Source organism: Protopterus annectens, chromosome 8.part0, assembly GCF_019279795.1.
Source record: "Protopterus annectens isolate FY-2018-M chromosome 8.part0, PAN1.0, whole genome shotgun sequence".
NCBI lineage: Eukaryota > Metazoa > Chordata > Ceratodontiformes > Protopteridae > Protopterus > Protopterus annectens.
The window spans coordinates 1,934,488,856-1,934,514,834 of NC_056741.1; the positions used below are offsets into that span (position 1 = coordinate 1,934,488,856).

The following is a 25,979-nucleotide window of genomic DNA, read 5'->3' on the forward strand; positions in this document are numbered from 1 at the left end:
GCAAAGGCACATTCTGCCATGCAATACAGTGCACACAAGGACATTGTCTTAACCACATCTTCCCTGATCTCTACGCAATGATGCAGTTTAGCTCCAACCAGTAGGAATAGTTAGTCAACTGGATTCTTCCATTAGCATTCACACTAATGTAGTGTCTTTGGATGTCATGGGACATGATCTTTAGCTTTTTATGAAAGTCTCTTTCCCAAGACTATGGAGTATTGCATACAACAGCATCCCAAAATGAGAAAGAATAGGTGTGCAATTTTATTTACTCCCATGCTCCTTTGCTTTCTGATGGACATCTTCCCCCCAACAGGACATTCACTGCAGTGCACATGTTGTGCCTGTAGTGTGCTAATTTTTTACATACCTTGCAGGCAATCCAGCAGTTACTTCCTTGCCATCACAAGACATGACATCAGAGGGCAGTATGCTATGATTACAGGATATTTGCTGCAAAAAATAAAATTTTGCTATGCACATAAAAATGAGTTGGCTAAATTGCTTCTTGATGTAGAGGTCCCAACTAAAATATCAATTATTATTTATACAGGTGACTGGTTTCCGATCTTATGTAGATTTGTACGTGAAGGAAAATGTAGATTCAAGTGGTAAAGCTGTCAAGGTCATCCATGAGGTAGTGAACAATCGATGGGAGGTGTGCTTAAACTTAAGTGAGAAGGGCTTTCAGCACATCAGCTTTGTTAACAACATTGCTACAGTCAAGGTAATGGTTATAGTTTGTCAATGAACTCAACAACCTCAAGAAAAGAAATGAATGTAGAAGAGCAAATTGTGGTCCTTCAGACTTTTTAGTGCACAGAGGCTATCATACTATGCAGCTCATGGCCTTCAAAGTTGATGTAAGAGAGAATTTAATGGACCCAGTGCTGAGTATAATGCATAGCAACACGTGCAGGAAGAAATTCATAAACTGCATATTTCTGCCTTAGCTCGGGATGAGGAGTTGGATATAGATGTAATTTTGGTATCTGTGATGAGTGTTTTGAGGAGGTTCTGTGCAGCATCTCCTTGTACCCTTTTTACAGTGCCTCAGCCCTGTGATGTAGAGCTGTTAGACATCTTTGGGAATAGTTGATATTTCCCATAATACAGTTCTGCCATTTAGTGAAAATGTGCAATAAGTGCCATCAGCAGTGAGTGTTTAAAATACTGTTTGAAATCCATTCAGTGCATTGAAGGTTTCGGCTGTAGAATTTGAATTCCAGAGACTACTGTTTATTTCTTTTTTTTTTTTTTTTTTTTAGTGAGAGGGTGAGAAGTTATACCAATTATACTCTGAAAGAACTTTTTCTATTAACATGGACCATTTTTCCTATTCTTTTAATACGTTTGGGGATATCTGGCTGCAACCCAGTTAAATTGTAGATTTCAAGGATTTCCAAACTGAGTAAAGTATTTGTATCAGATTATTTTTGCTTGTACTGATTTATAGAGTTGAGTCATCTGCATGAAACAGCAGACCAGTAGTCTTGCTGCTCATCTTTGAAAGTATGCTTCATAGATAAGTAGGTTCATAGGTTCATAGATTAGTACTAGACTAACTGCACTTGTGAGCCATTTTGAGCCTAGCCAATTAACCCATGTGAGAATCAAACCCTGCACCTTGTGTCTGTAAGACAAATATCTTAACAATTATGCCAACCTCTTTCTGGCTTAGGCCAGCTCACCTGTGATAATCTCTACCTCTAGCCTTGTACCACTTGCTTTGGAAATAGTTTGGCAGAATACATAAATGGCATGAAATAATCTCCAGTGCTCATAATTCTGGATATTTCACACTGTGCATGTATTTGTACCACAGACGAAAAGATGTTCATAGACATGCACACCAAACTATTTGGTTGTGGATAATATGTCCTTTTCCATGGTTGTAGTTTGAGTCTAAGCAGCAGCTGCCAATGTCCAGAGTGCTGAAATATTTGCTGGTAGAAGGTAGAAGATGTAAAACCAGAACATTTCCCTTCAGTTCCTGTAGTGCATAGGACAGGCAGGATGAACCATAATAAATGATGGAAGTGTGACATGAAATAGTACTGCCTCTGATCTCTTCTTTTATTCTCGACAGTTAGAGACATGTTTGCTTCTAAGATATTATCATGGCAGGATGATGCACTGTGAGCTGCACTCCTTCTTGATGTCATTTAGTTTGTTTTTTTTCGGCTCTGGATAGTAAATTTTGTGATTATGTTATTCAGAAAAGTAAACCATTCATTAATTACTCTTTGATAACAAGCTATGAAAAATCCCTTCAGTTAAATTGGTACTGACATGGTGGTTCAAAGTGAGGTGTAAATATGGTAAAACTGTGTGCAGTCTCATAAATTACTTGGTGTACTCAATTTTTTTTTTTTGCCCTTAGGGGGGTAGACACCTTGACCTTGTAAGTGATCAAATTGCCAATAGGTTGATAGACGTTGTGCAGAAAAAGAATAAACACGGGGTGTCAGTGAAACCTTTCCAGGTAAGTTTTGAGCTCAGAACTTGTACAGTTAGCATGTTAAACTAGATATGAAAATGTCCATTTATTTGTATGTATGTATGTATGTATTTTTTTATGTGTTTGTTAATTGGAGTAGTGGAATGATCCACAGAAGACTCAGTTCAGCCACCTTTTACAGCCTAAGGCTAGATGCCATTTCTTGATCTATGTTCCAGGGTGGGTGGTATTTGAGGCTGGACTTTCATGCATTGCACATGCCCAGATGGGTGGACAAAAAAAAGACATGTCTGCAGGCTCTGTAGTGGTGCCTGCTGCTGTCATGCATCATATTTGTATTTAAGTTGAACAAAGCCTTTACTGTGAATCAGAGTCCATCCATAATTTTCCACTGTTGCATTTTCCTTAGGCTATGCAGCAGAATCATTAAAAAAAAAAACAGGACCTAATTGCAGTAGTTGGTAGGAACCACTGTACAAGTTTAAATTTTTTGGTTCTGGACCTCTTTCTCACATCAAGCTGCTCTCTTTTTCCCTTTAATTAGCTTAATTTTACTAAAGGAATGTTTTATGTCTCCCGCACTCCTGACAAGGATTTCTTATGTGCCATGTCCCAGTGTTTTCAGTGGTTGTACTTGCTTGCAGGGGTACATTGTGAAGCCACTTTACTCAGTGGATGGCTGTACATATTAAGAAATCTGAAGCACCTCCATTGGTAACCCTTTGCATTGCTGCTCTGACTAACTGCTTGGCCCTAATTGTTGGGGGGTTCTCATGACCAAAAAGAAGAAAATCTGCCATATGGTCACTCAGTCTCTCTGCAGCTAAGATCAGTCACATGTTGGGCAGATTTCTGTTCTTGGTAGTCTGAAGAGAAGATATGTGACCCTTGCTACTGAAAGATATCTGTGAAAATCAACCAGACTGAATAACAAATTCAGTGAGAGACAGAGGTTACTATTCCCATAGGATCAAAGGCCCTGCTCCACAAATATTACATGAAATACGATTCACTCTTGACATATCAGAGTAAGGTAGATGATTTCCTTTCCCTTTTCAATTTCTGCCCCAGAAATTACCTTCTGAGGCAGTAAGTTTAATGAGGCATTATTCTGACTGGTCTAATATTTTTGGTAACAGGAGTCCTCTTTTCTGGGTCTATAATTGAGATATTGCAGATGTTATTATTTTTGCTATTTTCCCTTTAGTTCCATTCTGGGAAGCATGTGCCTTCTCCCATCATGTCTTAGCTTCGTGCATTGGACTAGGGAAGTACAGCTTGACTCTGTGTCTGCCAGTCCTTTGCTACCATTTGATCAGTTAGGATGTCAAATCTGGTGTTAATTATGGGAAAGTTTCCACATTTACTACCTAAATAGTATAAGCTATCAGAGTGTTTATGGGGTTCTCAGATTGCCAGTTAAGACCTACCCTGGCTGTACTTTTTTGGAAGGGGATGATATAAGACATTGTAAGAAGCACAGCCATTTCAGCCCATCTGCAGAGTATGGCCCCCTTTCCTCTAGTAAGATGGCAGCAATAAGAGTGAGGTATGTTGATTAGCAGGAGGGTCCCTTACATGATCCTAGGCCAGTGCACAATGAGAATGTGAGGAAAATGAAGAGTGAACTCCAGAACTGCCATGCAAGACTTGCATGTTGTCATTTCTTCCTTGATTAGCAAGGAATATAGTCTATGTCTTTTGGATGATAGATGTCCTCAAGAGATGTCCCATCCCACCTTAAAACTAAATTGAAGATAAATTCTGTTTTGTCTGCACCACTCTTTCATTTGCTGATTGGCTGGAGTTTAACCACAACTGGCTTACAGCCAGGTAATCAGTCCCTAGAGAGTCTTGAACTTGGCACTTGGTAGTAGCTAGGGGAATAAAGAATTTTCTCTGGGTCTATCTGGGCTGTGTGGCTCATAATGAAGGGTTGTCCAAGATCTCTCACAGCAGAGCCCATATGGCAGGCCATCAACATAGGGCTGATATTTGGCATCTGGTGGGATCTGTCCTCGTGAATTTTGCAGCACATCCTTGTGGAACGTTGACTGATGTCAATGCCACATCTGCTTGCAGGCTTCACCTAACACTGCACTGTACTGGGCAAGTGTGATTCTGAGTGGCAGGGCTAGTCACATGACCTCTGCCACTTTCCTTCTTATGTGTGACACTATACTCCCTGACTGAGCCTGGGTTTACTTGCCCAGGAACTGAACAGGTCTTGTAAGGTTCACCCACACCCTTTGTCCTACAGAATGGAGATCAGAAAACCCAGGCTTTTTTTCTTAGTAACCCAAAGAAAACATAATCATACTTTCTTACAAGTGTGCTCCAGATAACCCCCTCATTTGGCAAAACTTTCAAGTTCAGAAGGTCCTCTAGACTGAAATGTGGCTTCATGCCTTCTCCCCATAATGTCTTATAGTATTTTGGTAAGCAGAACAAGCCTTGGGTCATCCTGTATGTAGAGCCTTCACTCAAATATACTATTTCTGCAGCCTGGAATTATCTGGAAACCATTTTGACTCATTGTATGAGTATCTTGGATGTGCCTCTGAATAGATCTCTTTAATCTAGCCCACATTCCAGAGATCTCACCACCTTTCTGTCTGTCATTGGGAAAATGTTTTCTGACCTTTTTAATTCTGGGGTAGGAGAGAAGTTGGTTAATACCCTTATTGCAGGTTCTACCATTCAAATTTTGAGCTGTACCAATGCCATGATGAGGGAATTGAACTTGGGTGCAAACCTTCATAATGTGGGGAAGTCCTTTCTGGACTGAGGATCTGCAAAGAATGAAACAGGCCCTTACTACTATAGAAGGTCTGTTTGAAACCCTATTGATCCCTATTTCTTACAGGCTTTTCCTAAGAACAGCCCCTTGTAGGTTAAGGAGGGCATTCAAGCATCAAATAATTTTGCCTCCTCCACTTGTGTTGGCTTAGCCTCGAGCATTTGCAGTCCTCCTTATATTCCGGAACTGTCCATGGAGAGGGGTGCTTGCAGTTCTTAGATTTCATTCCAGCTTACAAAGCCATCACAAAGCACTAGTGGCTTCTGAAAGTAGTCACTGGATGATATGTCTTACTGCTGTTTGCCTCCAAAGGGCTCTGCTCAAAGACAAGGCTGTCTCGACAGACCATTTTTGGATAGACCTACACTCTGCTGATATTAGAGATGGTAGAGTCTGTCCCTCCTTTGGAATGAGGTTAGGCATTTCCTTCCTCCTCTTTCTTATTCTACAGGGAATAGGGAAGTTATTTGCATCTTTAACCATAGTGACTTCAGACATATGTAGCACATCAAACAAAGGGTCTTGCCTCTGCCATTGCATGGTAGCCAGATGATGTTACAGGCATAATGGATGTCTGTAGGTACCTTGTTGTCTGAGGGCTACACAGAAAGTTACTTTAGTTTGCTTTTGGGGGGTACCACTTTCATTACATATTGCTGGCAATGAGTCTCTCTCTTCTGTACCCAGATTGTTTAAGAATTTACTATCCATTGTGGTGCGGGCCTTGTAGAAAGACTTGATTTCTTTCCCTAGCCAGGCAAATAGATTCTGATAGACTCTTTGTGGGACTCCCTGCTAGCCGCCATGACTGCAAGTCTTGGTGGCTGTACATAAAAGTCCTGTCTGAACCTGTCTGAAAGAATTGCCTTTATCTTCTAGAGTTAGGCACTTCGGTGTCAGTGCATCCTGAACATGGTAGTGGTCTAGGAGGTCATGTCCTTGCCATCCTTGTTGAAGAAGCATCAGAGAGTCAAGATGAAAGATCCCTTTGACTTCCATGTATAATGATGGCTACTATTTTCTCTGGGCATTTTTTCATGCCAAAGGGTGCAGGTACAGTGGGCTGAGAGATGCCCTTGAATGCAGTGTGACCACGTGCTTTTGGATCTAATTAAGGCATTTTTGGTAGACCCCAGAGTGGTAATCCATTCCACCAATCTCTGTTGATCTTCCCTTTTTGTAGGCAAACCACTTATAGGTTTTGATGACAAATGCTTTAGTTGTTGGATGGGGAGCCCACCTCAGTTCCTTAATAATCCTGAGCAGGTGAGTTCAATACTCCCTGTGGCAAGTTGTGGCCATATAAGTCAGCTGGAATGATGAGTAGTGCTAGTCAGTATTATTGCATTGGAGGGAAATTGTGACTTGAGCCCCTTCTGATGTGGCCTGGCAATCATTCTTTGTATGGAACTTAAACAAGCTAACATGGCATGCATTTGTATCCCTAGGTAGAAAACCTGTGTACATCTGACAGTGAACCTGAGACAGGACATAAATATTTCAGCCATTACCATCCCAGTAGAAGTGAAAATGAAGGCAGACTTCATAATTTGTTCCAGCAGTCCTTTTTTGGAACATATGATTCAGACGTTCATTTTGCTCAGTGTTCTGGGAGTAGACCACTCTGGAAATCTGACCCATTCATCAGTTGAGAGAATGTGGTCTGTCCCTTCTTCTGTTTGAGGTAAAAGGACAAGGAAGACTTGGCATATACATTCTTTCTCTTAGAGAGAGAAAGAGAGAGATCCATATACACCTCCAAAATATTAGTAAGGATAAGAACTGGGACTCCAACTGTAAACATGTGTCTTGGTTTAGATCTTTAATTCTACCATACTTTCCTACAAAAGATTCAGAGGTAACTGAACTTGTGGGGAAGTTGGGTACTTGTATGATTTGGATCTCGGTGACATGGTTAGGATGCACAATTCAGGCATTTCTGTAGATTATAATATAATGGGTGGCAGGACTGCAACCTAGTATTGCTTGGTCAACATGTTCCTCATGGGGACTCTGAAGCTTTGTCCCATGAAGAACCCTTCTGCTTGAGATTTGAATTTCATGATGAATAGACTTGCCTATCCTCCATCCAAGCCTGTTGGCAACAATGAATGAAGCTTATTTCTTGGACAGTAGCTTTCTTAGCAGTGGTTTGCCATGTTTACAGGATTTTGAAGCTTCAAGATCTTATTTTTGGGGTAATCATATTTGGCAATTTCAAATTCATCTAGTGACCATTAGGATTTACCTTCATTTTAACAGAATAGTAATAGAATGTCCTTAAAATAATCCATCATTTCCTACTGCCTTTGTGGGACAGAAATGGGGAAATAAAGACCCCATCAGACCTTGATGTTCACTGCTTTCTCAAGTTTGACCTGAAGTGAGTGTGGATGTTTTGGAAGATGGAACAGTTAGTCACCTCTGCTTCAGGGAGAGAGGAATTGAACGTTTCTAGACCAACTATATACGAGTGGATTGCTAGCTGCATGGTTGTTCTATCAGGTGGTGAACCATCCAATGGAAAATGCTGTCACTGGCCATTCCATGAAGAGTGTAATTACTTCCATTCTTTGTTTTAGAATGTCTCCAGTGCAGACATTTGTAACATGGCCACTTGATTATTGTCTCACTCATTTACCAAGTGCTAATACTTGGTCTTGGAGTCAGGCCATCTTTAGCAGTTTAATGCTTTAGAACTACATTCTAAGCCTTTCCTTTGTCCTCCAGCTCCTATCTCACATGATGTTTTACTACTCAACACTCTTTGGGATTCTTCTTGATTGTACATCCACTTAAGATGCTCTCAAATACGAGATAGGACAAATATGGCATCACCTGATCCATGAGAGGGGTCATCCTCAAAGGAGGATAGTTATGTTCCTGATGTCTCTTGGTCTGGACCCTCTGTCTAGTGGCTACTGTTGAAATTTCCCATAAATTGGGTAAGTATTTACTTATCTATGATTTTACAAGGATGCTTTTGTTATTAGTATCCTATTTTTACAGATATTGCCTCCTCTGGATCTGGTAAACTGACAGGTGCATGCTGTGCTGGTCTGGGGAGTGATACTGGAACAGTTTTGACATATTTGCCTGTTTTTCAGTTGAGGAATTACAAAATGAAAGCCAAAACCGTAACAAGGGTGGGGCAAGGGGGCAAATGCCTCAGATGCAAGCAATTGGGGAAGGGGTGTAATTGATGCCAATACAGGGCCTGATCTTTTTTTTATGATTTTTTTTAGATCTCACCTTGGGTTTGGGGGGACAACACCAAGAGCCAAACAAGGTGGCTACAACTCTGATGAAAATGTGGGATGATAATGCAAGATAACAAAAATGTATCTTTTGTTTTCTCTTAGCGCCTTTCGGCTTCTTTGCCCCATTGAGCCATTAATCAAGAGTCAACTAAAATCTGCATCTAGAAAGCTAGAAAGTCCACATCATGCATTTGTCTTAATATGATGACAACCTAGTTGCTACAGAGATCCTTGCATAAATGTTTGCTGCATGTTGAGATTTTATTTTTTGAAGCATGACCAGGGGGGGGGGTCTTTCTGTTGTATATAGTTAAGACTGTATTCAAGCATAAACATAAATGTATAGTTTAAAAATAGGTACTTCAGCACAGAGGGGCATTCATTTTGTCCTGACAGATTTTTTCCATTTACATCTGTAGGTGAAGAACCACATGTGGTTGTTTGTGAATTGCCTCATTGAAAATCCAACTTTTGATTCCCAGACAAAAGAAAACATGACTCTGCAGCCTAAGAATTTTGGCTCAACATGCATCTTGAGTGAAAGATTCATTAAATCTGTAAGTATCTAGTACCCACATAGTGAAGAATTTATGGCATTTCTAAGTATTTAGTGCTTCTAAGTTTCTTCAATTTAGAGACTTCTGAATTCTGATATATGTAGACACTGGCCATATACATTAAGAGCTGTTTGGCTGTAATGGTTTTTGGCTGTTCCATTTCCTCTTACCTTCTGTGAGGGTATAGTTTGTTGCTGTTTAAAATGATTAAACCTTTTTAATTCTGTGCTTGAGAAAGTCTCTAAAGATTAAAATTAAAAGCATAAATAGAGAAGTCTTGTATCACAGTAGTGATGTAGCAAAGATGTAATTGCTTGCAGATGGCTACAGGAATTGCAACTTTTCAAGAGTGACTGTTCAGAATGCAATTTCTGCACAGCAGAGTAGTAATCATGATTTGTCTTCTTGTATGTGGATCTAGGGCATTTTGTTTGTAGTAGTAAGAGAGGTACAGTAGAGTTTAGGCATTAATACAGGTGCATATGAATCACAATTGTTTCTAGCCACTCACTGTTTCTATAGGTGGTGGCTCTGCTTTAAAACATTGTAGCCCCATCTTATTAGGTGGTTGACTGGGGACATGATATGTGTCTAGTTAGCCAACAATATAATGAAAACAAATGTGTGGCTGACTGAAGGTTTCTTTTTCTTCTATGCAAAGAGAAGGTCCATCCTGCCACCTCATGGCAGCTATAAGATACCCGTCACATGCCAGAGGATGAAAACTTTGAAAGAGACCCTGAAATAAGTGGCCACAGAGCCAGCACATGTACCTAGCTCTGATGTGGGTCTATATTAGATATTTGAGTGCTTAAAAGTTCGAATCACTAAAGAATGAACTTTAGTAATTGAATGCTTAAATGTTCGAATATACATAAAAGTTAAAAAAAAAAATAGAAAAAATAAAAACTAAAGAGTGTAAAAGGGCAAGCCCCCCTGCACCCCCCGCTACTTAAATATACCAACTCCAAGATCATACTACAGTGTGGGAAATGGGAAATTTTCTGCTTCCGCACTATAGCACACTGAAGTGTGATCTCGGAGTTGGTATATTTAAGTAGCAGTGGGTGTGGGTGGTACAGGGGGTTTGCCCCCCTGCTTAAACTATTTACTTTTTCTTTTTTTTTTTTAAATATTTTTTTTTATAGATATTCGAACTTTTAAGCATTCAATCACTAAAGTTCATTCTTTAGTGATTCGAACTTTTAAGCGCTTGTAAATCTAATATAGACCCCTCTGATGTTATATTCAGACTAGTTTCAGCTGGCTATAGCATAGTGCATGATTTCCTCTAGTTATCAGCATTGGCTCTCGCATTTGTACCTGTCCAAGGTCTTGCCTACAGAAGCTTCATTAGTGGATTTGAAAGTTCACCTGGGCTCTGCTCTTCTTAAGGAAAAGTGATACTGCGTGAGGGAAGGCTTCACATAATCTGTCTGATCCCAAAAGCAATGTTAGTCATTTTTTAAAAGTCTTGAAAGGGAAGGTGAGATCATAACCTTTTTCCTTGAATCAGACAAATAGGATCTGGTTTGGGGCATAAAAAACAGGATGTAATGCATTTGTACCCTCTGTGCAAAAAGGTGTAATATGGGTCTGGCATTGCACTATAGACTAAAGCATCAATGCTGACAATCATTCGCATTCCTGGAAAAATGAATATGCTGGCACATTTCCTTAGAGGCATCTTCAAGGCCTGTCATGGAGAGAACAATAACGGCATGTCCAGTCAGAATATTTAGAAGTGATACATCAGGGTGGATAAACTGTTTTCCACCCAAAAGAATGCACACCACCCCCTGTTTGTATTCTTCATCATGGGGCACAGGTAAGATTCCAGCATGCCTTTCCATCTATTCCTCAAATTTCACATCTCATTACAGGATTTAGTGAAATAGATCAAAACCTATCCTATTGCCCACTGAGGACAGAGAAATACGTTTCTAAACTTTCAGATTACTGAAATTACTTGGCAGTGTTCCAATACAAGCAGAGGAAGTTGTCCTCTAATGGAGTGGCTATTGACACTACGTCAGGGCTTCTTTACTTATTACAAACTATACTCATGTTGCACTTTCTGGCAGAAGTCTTACGGGTGACAAAACCATTGAGAAGTTTTTGAACCATCACTTGTAATAGAAAGGGGATCTCTACTTTGATGGAAAAATGTACCAGTTTGGTTAGTTTGCAGGTGATCCTGATATGACTTGCATCTGTTTTGCAATTAAGATGCATACTTATGGCACCTCTTACATTATCACCTCATGCAGGGTGCAGTTATGGCCCAGCAGCAGTTGGTTTAGCAGTCTCTTAGGCTGTGCATCTTTACCTGCCATTAAGGAAACCTCCTTCGGCTTTGAACTTCATGACTGACAGTCTTGCCTATTCTCCATCTGAAAAAGATGGTATGGTGGCCTTGGAGAGTCTAGATCTCGGGGTCATTTAGCATTATATTCCTATTGCTCTCATTTTCAGGAAGATTTTAAGATTTGCTGTGTCTGGCTTACATTATCAGTTTTCTGCATTACTCTTTGGGCTATCTACTGCACCTTGATTGTTTACAAACTGCTTTGCCTATTGCAGAACACTAGGCATCCACAATTTTTCTTATTCAGATGACTTGCTGACTTGTGCAGATTCTGTATCCGGGTGCTTAGAGTCCTTAGACCAGGTCATATTTCTTCTTTCACATCTAGAAATTGAACCTTCAAAAGTTCTTCTTCACACCATCTCAACAAATTGTTTTTCTGGAGTGTTGGATAGATACAGACAAAAGGATGACTTTCCTGTCAAAAGACAAAATTCTTACTTATTAGGGCATTTTCTTGGATTTCTCACTTCTAGAGACAGCCTTAGCAAGCACCCACAAGAAAAATTCAATGACACTTAAAGAATTGTCATAACCAGTACTTTCATTCCTTGGATTTCTAGGTACCAGGACTGAAATTTGAGAAACAGGAAGTATCAACTGTCCCTGAATCCAGAACTTGCTTTCTGTCTTCAGACCACAGTCCATTCTGTCTAGGGAGTTTAAGTGCAAGGCTTTTGGGATCTTCAGGACATACCAAAGCACATAAATGTCAAAGACATGTTGGCAGTGAACATGCCTTAAAAGTTCTTCACCACTTATGGACTTCTTCTAGTGGTCACAGACAACATAACCATGATGTGGTGTCTGATCAACAAGGGGTACAAGGTTGTACCATCTTTGCTGGTTAGCAGTGATGACCTGGGATCTGGCTTTACAACATTCCCTCAATCTTTAGGCTTAGTATATTCTGTCAGAGTAAAACGCAGTGGCAGACAGACTATGCAGATCCTGGAAAGCCCCATGAGTGGAACCTGCATGTAGATGTCTTCCAAGACATGATCCAGATGAGGTGAACACCTCAATTAGATCTGTTATCCTCCTTTCAAAATAAGCAACAGAACAAAAAATTCTGTTCAATACATTCTTCCAGCCATGCTTGGAAGACAGATGATCTATCATTCCCATGCTTGGGAAAGTTCTTGTATGCATTTCCACCCTTTCCAATGATTCAAACGGTACTTCTAAAGGTTCAGAAAGAATTACCAAAGATTTGTTGTAACCCACATTTGGCCTAGGCAAAGTTGGTTCTCCCTTTTAATGGAATTGACGAAGGGCTATTGCCACATGTTTCCTCGTATTCTGGATCTCCTCATACAGTGTCAAGTGTGCCTGTTGCACCCCATCTTAGAGCAACTGCAGCTGACAGCTTTGATGATTCTGTTTTGATATATTTTATTCACTTGTTCCATGAGGATGTGCAGACGGTAGATAAGGAAACAAGAAAACCTGCAGCTAGAAAATCCCATGCTTACAGGTGGCAGGGATTTTCTAGGTGGTGCTAGCCAGTAGCAGAGGTCTTGAAAGGGTTTCAACCCCTATGATTTTGAAATATTTGTTTGAGATACGTATAGAGAGTTTGTCATATGCTTCTATCAAAATGCATCTTGTGGCCATCTCAGGTTGTCTGCCATGGATCCCTCTTTTTCATCTCTTTTCATAGTCAGTTTATGAAAGGAGCATTGCATGTCAGATCCTCTTGAAATGAAATTCTTCCTCCCTGGGATCTGAACTTTGTTCTTGAAAAATTGACCTTACCTCCTTTTGAACCTGCCTCTCAGACTGATTTACAGTTCATTACTTGGAAGACTGTTTTTCTCATTGATTTGATATTTGCAAGGTGATTCTCTGAGCTGCAAGTTCTCATAGTGTGCCAGCCCTATCTGATTTTTCACAAGGACAGGGTTGTATTATGGTATGATCCATCATCCATGCTTAAAGTTGTTTCTGAATTCACTGTGAATCAAACCACCAATCTCCCAGTGTTCCATCTTCATTCAAAAAAACAAGGAAGAAAGGATTCTACATACATTGGATGCACACGGGCAGCTCCGTTACTACCCTGACATAACAAAGGAACACTAAACAGCTGTCTGTCTCCTATATGGGAGCTAAGGAAGGTCAACCTGTATGTAAGGATACTATTGCATGATGATTGCCCTCTGCTGTTGTTTTGTGTTACTCTTACAGTGGTAAACCTCTTCCAAGTAAGGTTAAGATTCACTCGACTTGGGCCTTATCCTCTTTGATGGCATATTGAATATGGATGAATTCTAGAAGTAGTCTAGAGGCAGTAACCTAGTCCTCTGTTCATACCTTCACAAAGCACTACAAACTAGATTCCTTTTCAAGCTCCAAAGCAGCCTTTGCTCTAGAACCATTCTACAGGAACTCCTGTGTCCTTATCCTTCCACCCCCCCCAGGTAGGGTAGCTTTGGGACTCTACCCAAAATTCCACTGAGGCAGTGGGAATGATGAATATAGTACAGCTTATTAAATCATACTTACCTATAACAGTAAATGTTCCAATTCTTCACTATCTCAGTGGCAGTACCCACCCACTACCCCCCAGAGTGTGTTTAGTTGAGGTGGGTTTCAACCTTCTTGATTCAGTTGTTGTTGGATTTGTTTTTTATATGGTATTATGATTGGATACAAATGTGCTCTTGCTGTATAATTCTGGTTTCAGGTACTTTTCCTTGTGGAAAGGAAAAGGCATGAACACCCACTTCTTGTAACAGCTGAAGGCTCCTTCTTAGGACACGTTCAGCCAATCAGCTGGTACAGGAAGAGGGAGAGGAAGGAGGGGAGTCTAAGCTTTTGAAAGCTGGCCAGTACTGCTACCTTAGCAGATAACCCAAGATGCCACTGATGCAGTGAGGAATCCAAACAGGAATTTGAACATCTCCAGTTGCAGGTAAGTACGGTTTATGCAAGTGTACTTTCTTTACTTTGTAATTCTCGTTTTCTCCCCTTCTGTGATTCTGACCGCTGTCCCAGTACCCCATATCCTTTGCTGGGTCTATCACTGCAGTCAAACACTTGTCCATGACTGAATTTAAGCTGGGGCCAGCAAGGATCTTAAGAATGCCTGTGGGGAATTGCTGCTGTCCTTCCTCAAGCAGGGGAGTTTTTGCACTTTTTTTTTTACCTACCCTGTTTCTCCCTTGCCCCCTCCCTTGTAGACCATGTAAATACATGGTCCAGGGGGGGCAAGCATGCAATGGAGATCTGAGACATATCACCTCACCTCAGCTGCAGCTTAGCCATGACTCAACAACTTCTCCTCCTTTAGACCACACCTCCCAATGGCCATGTCCCCCTCCTTCACCAGATATTATCACAGGAGATGCCCACAAGACCACTTCCCTCCTCAGGGAGAGTAATGCCCATTCGTCCCTACCACATCTTGAGTTGCTTGATACATTTATCAAACAAGGATCAGCTGAGCCATAGACTGGGATTTAATCCCTCCACATCATTAGAGCGGCTTAGTGGTTCTTTTTGATGCTCATACTCTGAGCCTATCAGCATCTCACATGAAGGGTGGGTGCTGTAGGAGAACTGCATGAAGTATTTTGGTAGATGAGAAGCAACAAGTATCAGGATACATTAATGAGTTAAGAATATGCTGGCTGATATACTTCTTAAGACCTGGAGATAAGTTAGGTACCTAATGACACAACATGTTTATCTCATCAGGATTATGAAAGGGTGCTGCTTTAAGTTTAAAACTGCTGCTCCCATGTTCCACATTACAACACTTAATCCCTGTCTTCAAAGTAATATTTATCTGGTCCAGTACCACAGCTCATGCATGCCATAGTTTCACCACTATTTCCAATTTTTTTAATAATTGAGGAGTGCTGTGCAGTTGTACTCTTTGCATTCTTTCACAGTTCATTTCACATTTTTACTATCAGTGAACACCTTTCAAAGGTGATTGGGCTTTTGGTCCATTAATTTTTGGTAGTAGTGATCTAAGTTATTACTCATCTATGATCTTTTTTAAGCCATTTTTTTCCTGCTGTGCCTGTGGCCATCAGCTTCTCCCATATCTTGATTGGTCCATTCCATGTTGAGAGCTGGTCATGAAGGGTCAGCACCAATGGCATTCATCAGGATTAGGTACTAGTCCTTAACCTCACTCCACGTGGCTGATGTACATTCTTGATTGACCTATTCTATAACAACTGAGAACTGATAATGAATGTTAGCCATCAAGATTAGGTGACTGCCACTACCCTAGATGGCTAATGTGCATTCTTGCAGACACAAGGCCCTGTGATGCTTTCCACTGTACATGTACATGTTTTCTACACACACACACACACACACACACACACACACACACACACACACACACACACACACACACACACACACACACTGAAGGTTATTGCATAAAATTAGCTTGGCAAGAACGACACTGTACCTGAAAAGAACCCCACACACACACACACACACTAGGATGTTGAGCTGGCACCAGCTGTTCATCCTCACCCTCCTGTGCCATCTCCTCCATGGCCTGGATCCTAGTCATCCAAGATCAAGTGGATTACAGTCAGGGATTTATCCTTCTGCATCATGGAACCAGCTATTCCTTTATGATCCTGACACTTTGGCTGTTGCATTTGTACCTATTTTCCTAGTGCCAAATGTGTGAGTAGTTAAGTTCATATTTTAATAATTTTGCATATTTACATTTTTCAGTTTAGTTTGAAGTTCTTTAAAAATGTAGAACATCTTACTTGCTGCTGTTAAACTGCAAATTTTCTGGGTTGTTCATAGCAGATCCCACAAAATTCTTTGTTAAATAGTTCCATTTGACTTTTGTTTTTCAGGCCATTTCTTGTGGCATTGTGGAGAGTGTCTTGAGCTGGGCTGAAATCAAAGCTATGTCTGAGTTAAAGAAGAAATGCACATCTGTGAAACATTCTAAACTCAAGGGGATTCCTAAACTGGATGATGCAAACTTTGCAGGTATGTATGGTTCGGATGGAGAGTATCAATTTTCTAGGCATCTGAATTAATTTCAATACCTTGTGTGTACTAGCAGTAAAGTGCTTTTGGACACATTTTCATGTCTCAATGACACGCGCATGACTCTTGTGATTAACACTGTTTCAGAACAAAATTAACTTACTAAAAATGTATTTTTGTATGTCAGACTTCATCCTCTGCCCCACACTCTCCAGCTGCCAATATGCACTCTGAGACTGCTGCATCTTGGGGAAAGAAGACATTTTGGAGATACCTTAATCTCAATCTTTGAATACAGCAGACAGGCGTCAACATTAATAATCACATATTAGAGTGTCGATCTCTATTGACTCACATTTAAGCCTGCCACATATCATTCAGCTGTCATATCAAGTCTTACTGCAAAGACAGGATGCATTCACTGTATTAAGTGGTTGCAGGCTGAAATAAATACAGGTTGAATAATGTGATGGAGAAAGTCTCTAGAAAAAAGGGTTTACAGTGATGTAGCAAAGATGTAATTGCTTGCAGATGGCTACAGGAATTGCAACTTTTCAAGAGTGACTGTTCAGAATGCAATTTCTGCACAGCAGAGTAGTAATCATGATTTGTCTTCTTGTATGTGGATCTAGGGCATTTTGTTTGTAGTAGTAAGAGAGGTACAGTAGAGTTTAGGCATTAATACAGGTGCATATGAATCACAATTGTTTCTAGCCACTCACTGTTTCTATAGGTGGTGGCTCTGCTTTAAAACATTGTAGCCCCATCTTATTAGGTGGTTGACTGGGGACATGATATGTGTCTAGTTAGCCAACAATATAATGAAAACAAATGTGTGGCTGACTGAAGGTTTCTTTTTCTTCTATGCAAAGAGAAGGTCCATCCTGCCACCTCATGGCAGCTATAAGATACCGTCACATGCCAGAGGATGAAAACTTTGAAAGAGACCCTGAAATAAGTGGCCACAGAGCCAGCACATGTACCTAGCTCTGATGTGGGTCTATATTAGATATTTGAGTGCTTAAAAGTTCGAATCACTAAAGAATGAACTTTAGTAATTGAATGCTTAAATGTTCGAATATACATAAAAGTTAAAAAAAAAAATAGAAAAAATAAAAACTAAAGAGTGTAAAAGGGCAAGCCCCCCTGCACCCCCCGCTACTTAAATATACCAACTCCAAGATCATACTACAGTGTGGGAAATGGGAAATTTTCTGCTTCCGCACTATAGCACACTGAAGTGTGATCTCGGAGTTGGTATATTTAAGTAGCAGTGGGTGTGGGTGGTACAGGGGGTTTGCCCCCCTGCTTAAACTATTTACTTTTTCTTTTTTTTTTTTAAATATTTTTTTTTATAGATATTCGAACTTTTAAGCATTCAATCACTAAAGTTCATTCTTTAGTGATTCGAACTTTTAAGCGTTTGAATATCTAATATAGACCCCTCTGATGTTATATTCAGACTAGTTTCAGCTGGCTATAGCATAGTGCATGATTTCCTCTAGTTATCAGCATTGGCTCTCGCATTTGTACCTGTCCAAGGTCTTGCCTACAGAAGCTTCATTAGTGGATTTGAAAGTTCACCTGGGCTCTGCTCTTCTTAAGGAAAAGTGATACTGCGTGAGGGAAGGCTTCACATAATCTGTCTGATCCCAAAAGCAATGTTAGTCATTTTTTAAAAGTCTTGAAAGGGAAGGTGAGATCATAACCTTTTTCCTTGAATCAGACAAATAGGATCTGGTTTGGGGCATAAAAAACAGGATGTAATGCATTTGTACCCTCTGTGCAAAAGGTGTAATATGGGTCTGGCATTGCACTATAGACTAAAGCATCAATGCTGACAATCATTCGCATTCCTGGAAAAATGAATATGCTGGCACATTTCCTTAGAGGCATCTTCAAGGCCTGTCATGGAGAGAACAATAACGGCATGTCCAGTCAGAATATTTAGAAGTGATACATCAGGGTGGATAAACTGTTTTCCACCCAAAAGAATGCACACCACCCCCTGTTTGTATTCTTCATCATGGGGCACAGGTAAGATTCCAGCATGCCTTTCCATCTATTCCTCAAATTTCACATCTCATTACAGGATTTAGTGAAATAGATCAAAACCTATCCTATTGCCCACTGAGGACAGAGAAATACGTTTCTAAACTTTCAGATTACTGAAATTACTTGGCAGTGTTCCAATACAAGCAGAGGAAGTTGTCCTCTAATGGAGTGGCTATTGACACTACGTCAGGGCTTCTTTACTTATTACAAACTATACTCATGTTGCACTTTCTGGCAGAAGTCTTACGGGTGACAAAACCATTGAGAAGTTTTTGAACCATCACTTGTAATAGAAAGGGGATCTCTACTTTGATGGAAAAATGTACCAGTTTGGTTAGTTTGCAGGTGATCCTGATATGACTTGCATCTGTTTTGCAATTAAGATGCATACTTATGGCACCTCTTACATTATCACCTCATGCAGGGTGCAGTTATGGCCCAGCAGCAGTTGGTTTAGCAGTCTCTTAGGCTGTGCATCTTTACCTGCCATTAAGGAAACCTCCTTCGGCTTTGAACTTCATGACTGACAGTCTTGCCTATTCTCCATCTGAAAAAGATGGTATGGTGGCCTTGGAGAGTCTAGATCTCGGGGTCATTTAGCATTATATTCCTATTGCTCTCATTTTCAGGAAGATTTTAAGATTTGCTGTGTCTGGCTTACATTATCAGTTTTCTGCATTACTCTTTGGGCTATCTACTGCACCTTGATTGTTTACAAACTGCTTTGCCTATTGCAGAACACTAGGCATCCACAATTTTTCTTATTCAGATGACTTGCTGACTTGTGCAGATTCTGTATCCGGGTGCTTAGAGTCCTTAGACCAGGTCATATTTCTTCTTTCACATCTAGAAATTGAACCTTCAAAAGTTCTTCTTCACACCATCTCAACAAATTGTTTTTCTGGAGTGTTGGATAGATACAGACAAAAGGATGACTTTCCTGTCAAAAGACAAAATTCTTACTTATTAGGGCATTTTCTTGGATTTCTCACTTCTAGAGACAGCCTTAGCAAGCACCCACAAGAAAAATTCAATGACACTTAAAGAATTGTCATAACCAGTACTTTCATTCCTTGGATTTCTAGGTACCAGGACTGAAATTTGAGAAACAGGAAGTATCAACTGTCCCTGAATCCAGAACTTGCTTTCTGTCTTCAGACCACAGTCCATTCTGTCTAGGGAGTTTAAGTGCAAGGCTTTTGGGATCTTCAGGACATACCAAAGCACATAAATGTCAAAGACATGTTGGCAGTGAACATGCCTTAAAAGTTCTTCACCACTTATGGACTTCTTCTAGTGGTCACAGACAACATAACCATGATGTGGTGTCTGATCAACAAGGGGTACAAGGTTGTACCATCTTTGCTGGTTAGCAGTGATGACCTGGGATCTGGCTTTACAACATTCCCTCAATCTTTAGGCTTAGTATATTCTGTCAGAGTAAAACGCAGTGGCAGACAGACTATGCAGATCCTGGAAAGCCCCCCATGAGTGGAACCTGCATGTAGATGTCTTCCAAGACATGATCCAGATGAGGTGAACACCTCAATTAGATCTGTTATCCTCCTTTCAAAATAAGCAACAGAACAAAAAATTCTGTTCAATACATTCTTCCAGCCATGCTTGGAAGACAGATGATCTATCATTCCCATGCTTGGGAAAGTTCTTGTATGCATTTCCACCCTTTCCAATGATTCAAACGGTACTTCTAAAGGTTCAGAAAGAATTACCAAAGATTTGTTGTAACCCACATTTGGCCTAGGCAAAGTTGGTTCTCCCTTTTAATGGAATTGACGAAGGGCTATTGCCACATGTTTCCTCGTATTCTGGATCTCCTCATACAGTGTCAAGTGTGCCTGTTGCACCCCATCTTAGAGCAACTGCAGCTGACAGCTTTGATGATTCTGTTTTGATATATTTTATTCACTTGTTCCATGAGGATGTGCAGACGGTAGATAAGGAAACAAGAAAACCTGCAGCTAGAAAATCCCATGCTTACAGGTGGCAGGGATTTTCTAGGTGGTGCTAGCCAGTAGCAGAGGTCTTGAAAGGGTTTCAACCCCTATGATTTTGAAATATTTGTTTGAGATACGTATAGAGAGTTTGTCATATGCTTCTATCAAAATGCATCTTGTGGCCATCTCAGGTTGTCTGCCATGGATCCCTCTTTTTCATCTCTTTTCATAGTCAGTTTATGAAAGGAGCATTGCATGTCAGATCCTCTTGAAATGAAATTCTTCCTCCCTGGGATCTGAACTTTGTTCTTGAAAAATTGACCTTACCTCCTTTTGAACCTGCCTCTCAGACTGATTTACAGTTCATTACTTGGAAGACTGTTTTTCTCATTGATTTGATATTTGCAAGGTGATTCTCTGAGCTGCAAGTTCTCATAGTGTGCCAGCCCTATCTGATTTTTCACAAGGACAGGGTTGTATTATGGTATGATCCATCATCCATGCTTAAAGTTGTTTCTGAATTCACTGTGAATCAAACCACCAATCTCCCAGTGTTCCATCTTCATTCAAAAAAACAAGGAAGAAAGGATTCTACATACATTGGATGCACACGGGCAGCTCCGTTACTACCCTGACATAACAAAGGAACACTAAACAGCTGTCTGTCTCCTATATGGGAGCTAAGGAAGGTCAACCTGTATGTAAGGATACTATTGCATGATGATTGCCCTCTGCTGTTGTTTTGTGTTACTCTTACAGTGGTAAACCTCTTCCAAGTAAGGTTAAGATTCACTCGACTTGGGCCTTATCCTCTTTGATGGCATATTGAATATGGATGAATTCTAGAAGTAGTCTAGAGGCAGTAACCTAGTCCTCTGTTCATACCTTCACAAAGCACTACAAACTAGATTCCTTTTCAAGCTCCAAAGCAGCCTTTGCTCTAGAACCATTCTACAGGAACTCCTGTGTCCTTATCCTTCCACCCCCCCCAGGTAGGGTAGCTTTGGGACTCTACCCAAAATTCCACTGAGGCAGTGGGAATGATGAATATAGTACAGCTTATTAAATCATACTTACCTATAACAGTAAATGTTCCAATTCTTCACTATCTCAGTGGCAGTACCCACCCACTACCCCCCAGAGTGTGTTTAGTTGAGGTGGGTTTCAACCTTCTTGATTCAGTTGTTGTTGGATTTGTTTTTTATATGGTATTATGATTGGATACAAATGTGCTCTTGCTGTATAATTCTGGCTTCAGGTACTTTTCCCTTGTGGAAAGGAAAAGGCATGAACACCCACTTCTTGTAACAGCTGAAGGCTCCCTTCTTAGGACACGTTCAGCCAATCAGCTGGTACAGGAAGAGGGAGAGGGAAGGAGGGGAGTCTAAGCTTTTGAAAGCTGGCCAGTACTGCGTTACCTTAGCAGATAACCCAAGATGCCACTGATGCAGTGAGGAATCCAAACAGGAATTTGAACATCTCCAGTTGCAGGTAAGTACGGTTTATGCAAGTGTACTTTCTTTACTTTGTAATTCTCGTTTTCTCCCCTTCTGTGATTCTGACCGCTGTCCCAGTACCCCATATCCTTTGCTGGGTCTATCACTGCAGTCAAACACTTGTCCATGACTGAATTTAAGCTGGGGCCAGCAAGGATCTTAAGAATGCCTGTGGGGAATTGCTGCTGTCCTTCCTCAAGCAGGGGAGTTTTTGCACTTTTTTTTTACCTACCCTGTTTCTCCCTTGCCCCTCCTTGTAGACCATGTAAATACATGGTCCAGGGGGGGCAAGCATGCAATGGAGATCTGAGACATATCACCTCACCTCAGCTGCAGCTTAGCCATGACTCAACAACTTCTCCTCCTTTAGACCACACCTCCCAATGGCCATGTCCCCCTCCTTCACCAGATATTATCACAGGAGATGCCCACAAGACCACTTCCCTCCTCAGGGAGAGTAATGCCCATTCGTCCCTACCACATCTTGAGTTGCTTGATACATTTATCAAACAAGGATCAGCTGAGCCATAGACTGGGATTTAATCCCTCCACATCATTAGAGCGGCTTAGTGGTTCTTTTTTTGATGCTCATACTCTGAGCCTATCAGCATCTCACATGAAGGGTGGGTGCTGTAGGAGAACTGCATGAAGTATTTTGGTAGATGAGAAGCAACAAGTATCAGGATACATTAATGAGTTAAGAATATGCTGGCTGATATACTTCTTAAGACCTGGAGATAAGTTAGGTACCTAATGACACAACATGTTTATCTCATCAGGATTATGAAAGGGTGCTGCTTTAAGTTTAAAACTGCTGCTCCCATGTTCCACATTACAACACTTAATCCCTGTCTTCAAAGTAATATTTATCTGGTCCAGTACCACAGCTCATGCATGCCATAGTTTCACCACTATTTCCAATTTTTTTAATAATTGAGGAGTGCTGTGCAGTTGTACTCTTTGCATTCTTTCACAGTTCATTTCACATTTTTACTATCAGTGAACACCTTTCAAAGGTGATTGGGCTTTTGGTCCATTAATTTTTGGTAGTAGTGATCTAAGTTATTACTCATCTATGATCTTTTTTTAAGCCATTTTTTTCCTGCTGTGCCTGTGGCCATCAGCTTCTCCCATATCTTGATTGGTCCATTCCATGTTGAGAGCTGGTCATGAAGGGTCAGCACCAATGGCATTCATCAGGATTAGGTACTAGTCCTTAACCTCACTCCACGTGGCTGATGTACATTCTTGATTGACCTATTCTATAACAACTGAGAACTGATAATGAATGTTAGCCATCAAGATTAGGTGACTGCCACTACCCTAGATGGCTAATGTGCATTCTTGCAGACACAAGGCCCTGTGATGCTTTCCACTGTACATGTACATGTTTTCTACACACACACACACACACACACACACACACACACACACACACACACACACACACACACACACTGAAGGTTATTGCATAAAATTAGCTTGGCAAGAACGACACTGTACCTGAAAAGAACCCCACACACACACACACACACTAGGATGTTGAGCTGGCACCAGCTGTTCATCCTCACCCTCCTGTGCCATCTCCTCCATGGCCTGGATCCTAGTCATCCAAGATCAAGTGGATTACAGTCAGGGATTTATCCTTCTGCATCATGGAACCAGCTATTCCTTTATGATCCTGACACTTTGGCTGTTGCATTTGTACCTATTTTCCTAGTGCCAAATGTGTGAGTAGTTAAGTTCATATTTTAATAATTTTGCATATTTACATTTTTCAGTTTAGTTTGAAGTTCTTTAAAAATGTAGAACATCTTACTTGCTGCTGTTAAACTGCAAATTTTCTGGGTTGTTCATAGCAGATCCCACAAAATTCTTTGTTAAATAGTTCCATTTGACTTTTGTTTTTCAGGCCATTTCTTGTGGCATTGTGGAGAGTGTCTTGAGCTGGGCTGAAATCAAAGCTATGTCTGAGTTAAAGAAGAAATGCACATCTGTGAAACATTCTAAACTCAAGGGGATTCCTAAACTGGATGATGCAAACTTTGCAGGTATGTATGGTTCGGATGGAGAGTATCAATTTTCTAGGCATCTGAATTAATTTCAATACCTTGTGTGTACTAGCAGTAAAGTGCTTTTGGACACATTTTCATGTCTCAATGACACGCGCATGACTCTTGTGATTAACACTGTTTCAGAACAAAATTAACTTACTAAAAATGTATTTTTGTATGTCAGACTTCATCCTCTGCCCCCACACTCTCCAGCTGCCAATATGCACTCTGAGACTGCTGCATCTTGGGGAAAGAAGACATTTTGGAGATACCTTAATCTCAATCTTTGAATACAGCAGACAGGCGTCAACATTAATAATCACATATTAGAGTGTCGATCTCTATTGACTCACATTTAAGCCTGCCACATATCATTCAGCTGTCATATCAAGTCTTACTGCAAAGACAGGATGCATTCACTGTATTAAGTGGTTGCAGGCTGAAATAAATACAGGTTGAATAATGTGATGGAGAGATCCCCTTTCTAATCTCCTAACCTGAACTATCCCATTTTCTCACAGCACATACTAGAGTAACTATCATAAGGGTTACATTAGTTCTGGGAATCTAGGTTTCTCAAGAGTTTAGATAATGCAGATGTTTCTGTCCCTTTTAGGAATAAGATAGAAAGTGGCTTTTCTTCAACACATAGTGAGAACATTCTTTAGTACAGAGTGCTGTGTTTGGATCCCGTCAAATAACTCTAAGTTGGAGGCTGTACAGACAGCCACAGGGAAGGCCTGTGTCACAAGTTTTACAAAGAGAGATTACTTAAACAAGGTTTGCAGCTGTCAGGAAAAGGACAGCCAAAATATTATTAAATATGTTAACTTTTTCAGTTAGACAGCATACTTCTTTTGGGGAAAAAAGGCTTCACATGCACACAAGCTGTTTCAGTTCGAAGGAGGATAATGAGCTTGGGGAAGGCATGTCAGGAAGTGAATTTGTAAGGAAAGAATTGCAGAAACAGGGAACACTTCTTCACAGAAGGTAAGGAAGTCCTTAGTTGGAGGACTGGGAGGCAGGGGACAGAGAGAACAAAAACAGTTTGAAACAGCAGCTTGTTCTTGGTGTGGGTGAGAGCAGCTTGGATAAACACCGTTGGTTATTTGATACGAGAAAATGAGCTTGGAAATCAATGATCCCCACTTGACACCAACATTCCATATGGTTAAATTAATGTACAAGAAAGCCTGATCAAAAGGAAATACACTTGTTCTTGTATAAAATCTGTATGCCAAAAATGAAATCCTTTACTGGATTACTCTGAGATGGAGAAGATCTGTGGAAGATATTCTGCTGGTGAAAAAGTTAAGATAAATCTAATATTTGATCAGTATGCAGGATACTCTTCATTGCTGAAAGGTAATATGAATATAGACATTTTAAAGTGAAGAAAAATTAAGGAAGGGAATAGTTTTCTTTTAAGCATAAGAATGGTTGTAAGTCATGCTGTGCCACCTTTTTACTGACGTGCAGCTGCCTTTTCCTTTCCCTTCACTAGTTGCAAGAGGGGTAAAAAATACTAAATTACTTAACTTAGTGAAGTAACTACAGCAACAGAAACAATTACAGCAATCTATTTCTTTTCCCTTCGCTAACCCTGGGGGTTGGTGAGCAAGGAAAAACACAATAAAAAAGTAACTGCAGGACTAATTAGTAAGACACACTTATGCACATGTGCACGTGCATGTGTGTGTGTGTGTGTGTGTGTGTGTGTGTGTGTGTGTGTGTGTGTGTGTGTGTGTGTGTGTGTGTGTGTGTGTTCATCCTGTGATAGTTACAACTGCATCACAGTGAGAAGCTAAAATATATTACTGTGGCTATTACCTATGTATTAAATCATTTAATTGATTCAATCAGACATCTGAGCTGTGCATAATTGACAAGGTGAATATGTGTGTGTGTGTGTGTGTGTGTGTGTGTGTGTGTGTGTGTGTGTGTGTGTGTGTGTGTGTGTGTGCACGCCCATGCGCGTGTATGTGTG

At 40.5% G+C, this 25,979-nt stretch overlaps 1 protein-coding gene across 1 annotated transcript in view; it reads left to right on the plus strand.

Moving 5' to 3' along the window:
• The window catches only part of LOC122808588 (DNA topoisomerase 2-beta-like), a 252,391-nt gene that overhangs the window by 92,976 nt on the left and 133,436 nt on the right, over nucleotides 1-25,979 (plus strand). Inside the window, exons 9-12 of the mRNA XM_044079545.1 lie at nucleotides 557-730; nucleotides 2,387-2,488; nucleotides 8,944-9,081; nucleotides 16,294-16,432. Of these exons, the coding sequence (XP_043935480.1) occupies nucleotides 557-730; nucleotides 2,387-2,488; nucleotides 8,944-9,081; nucleotides 16,294-16,432 (553 nt within the window). The remainder of the gene's footprint in view (nucleotides 1-556; nucleotides 731-2,386; nucleotides 2,489-8,943; nucleotides 9,082-16,293; nucleotides 16,433-25,979) is intronic.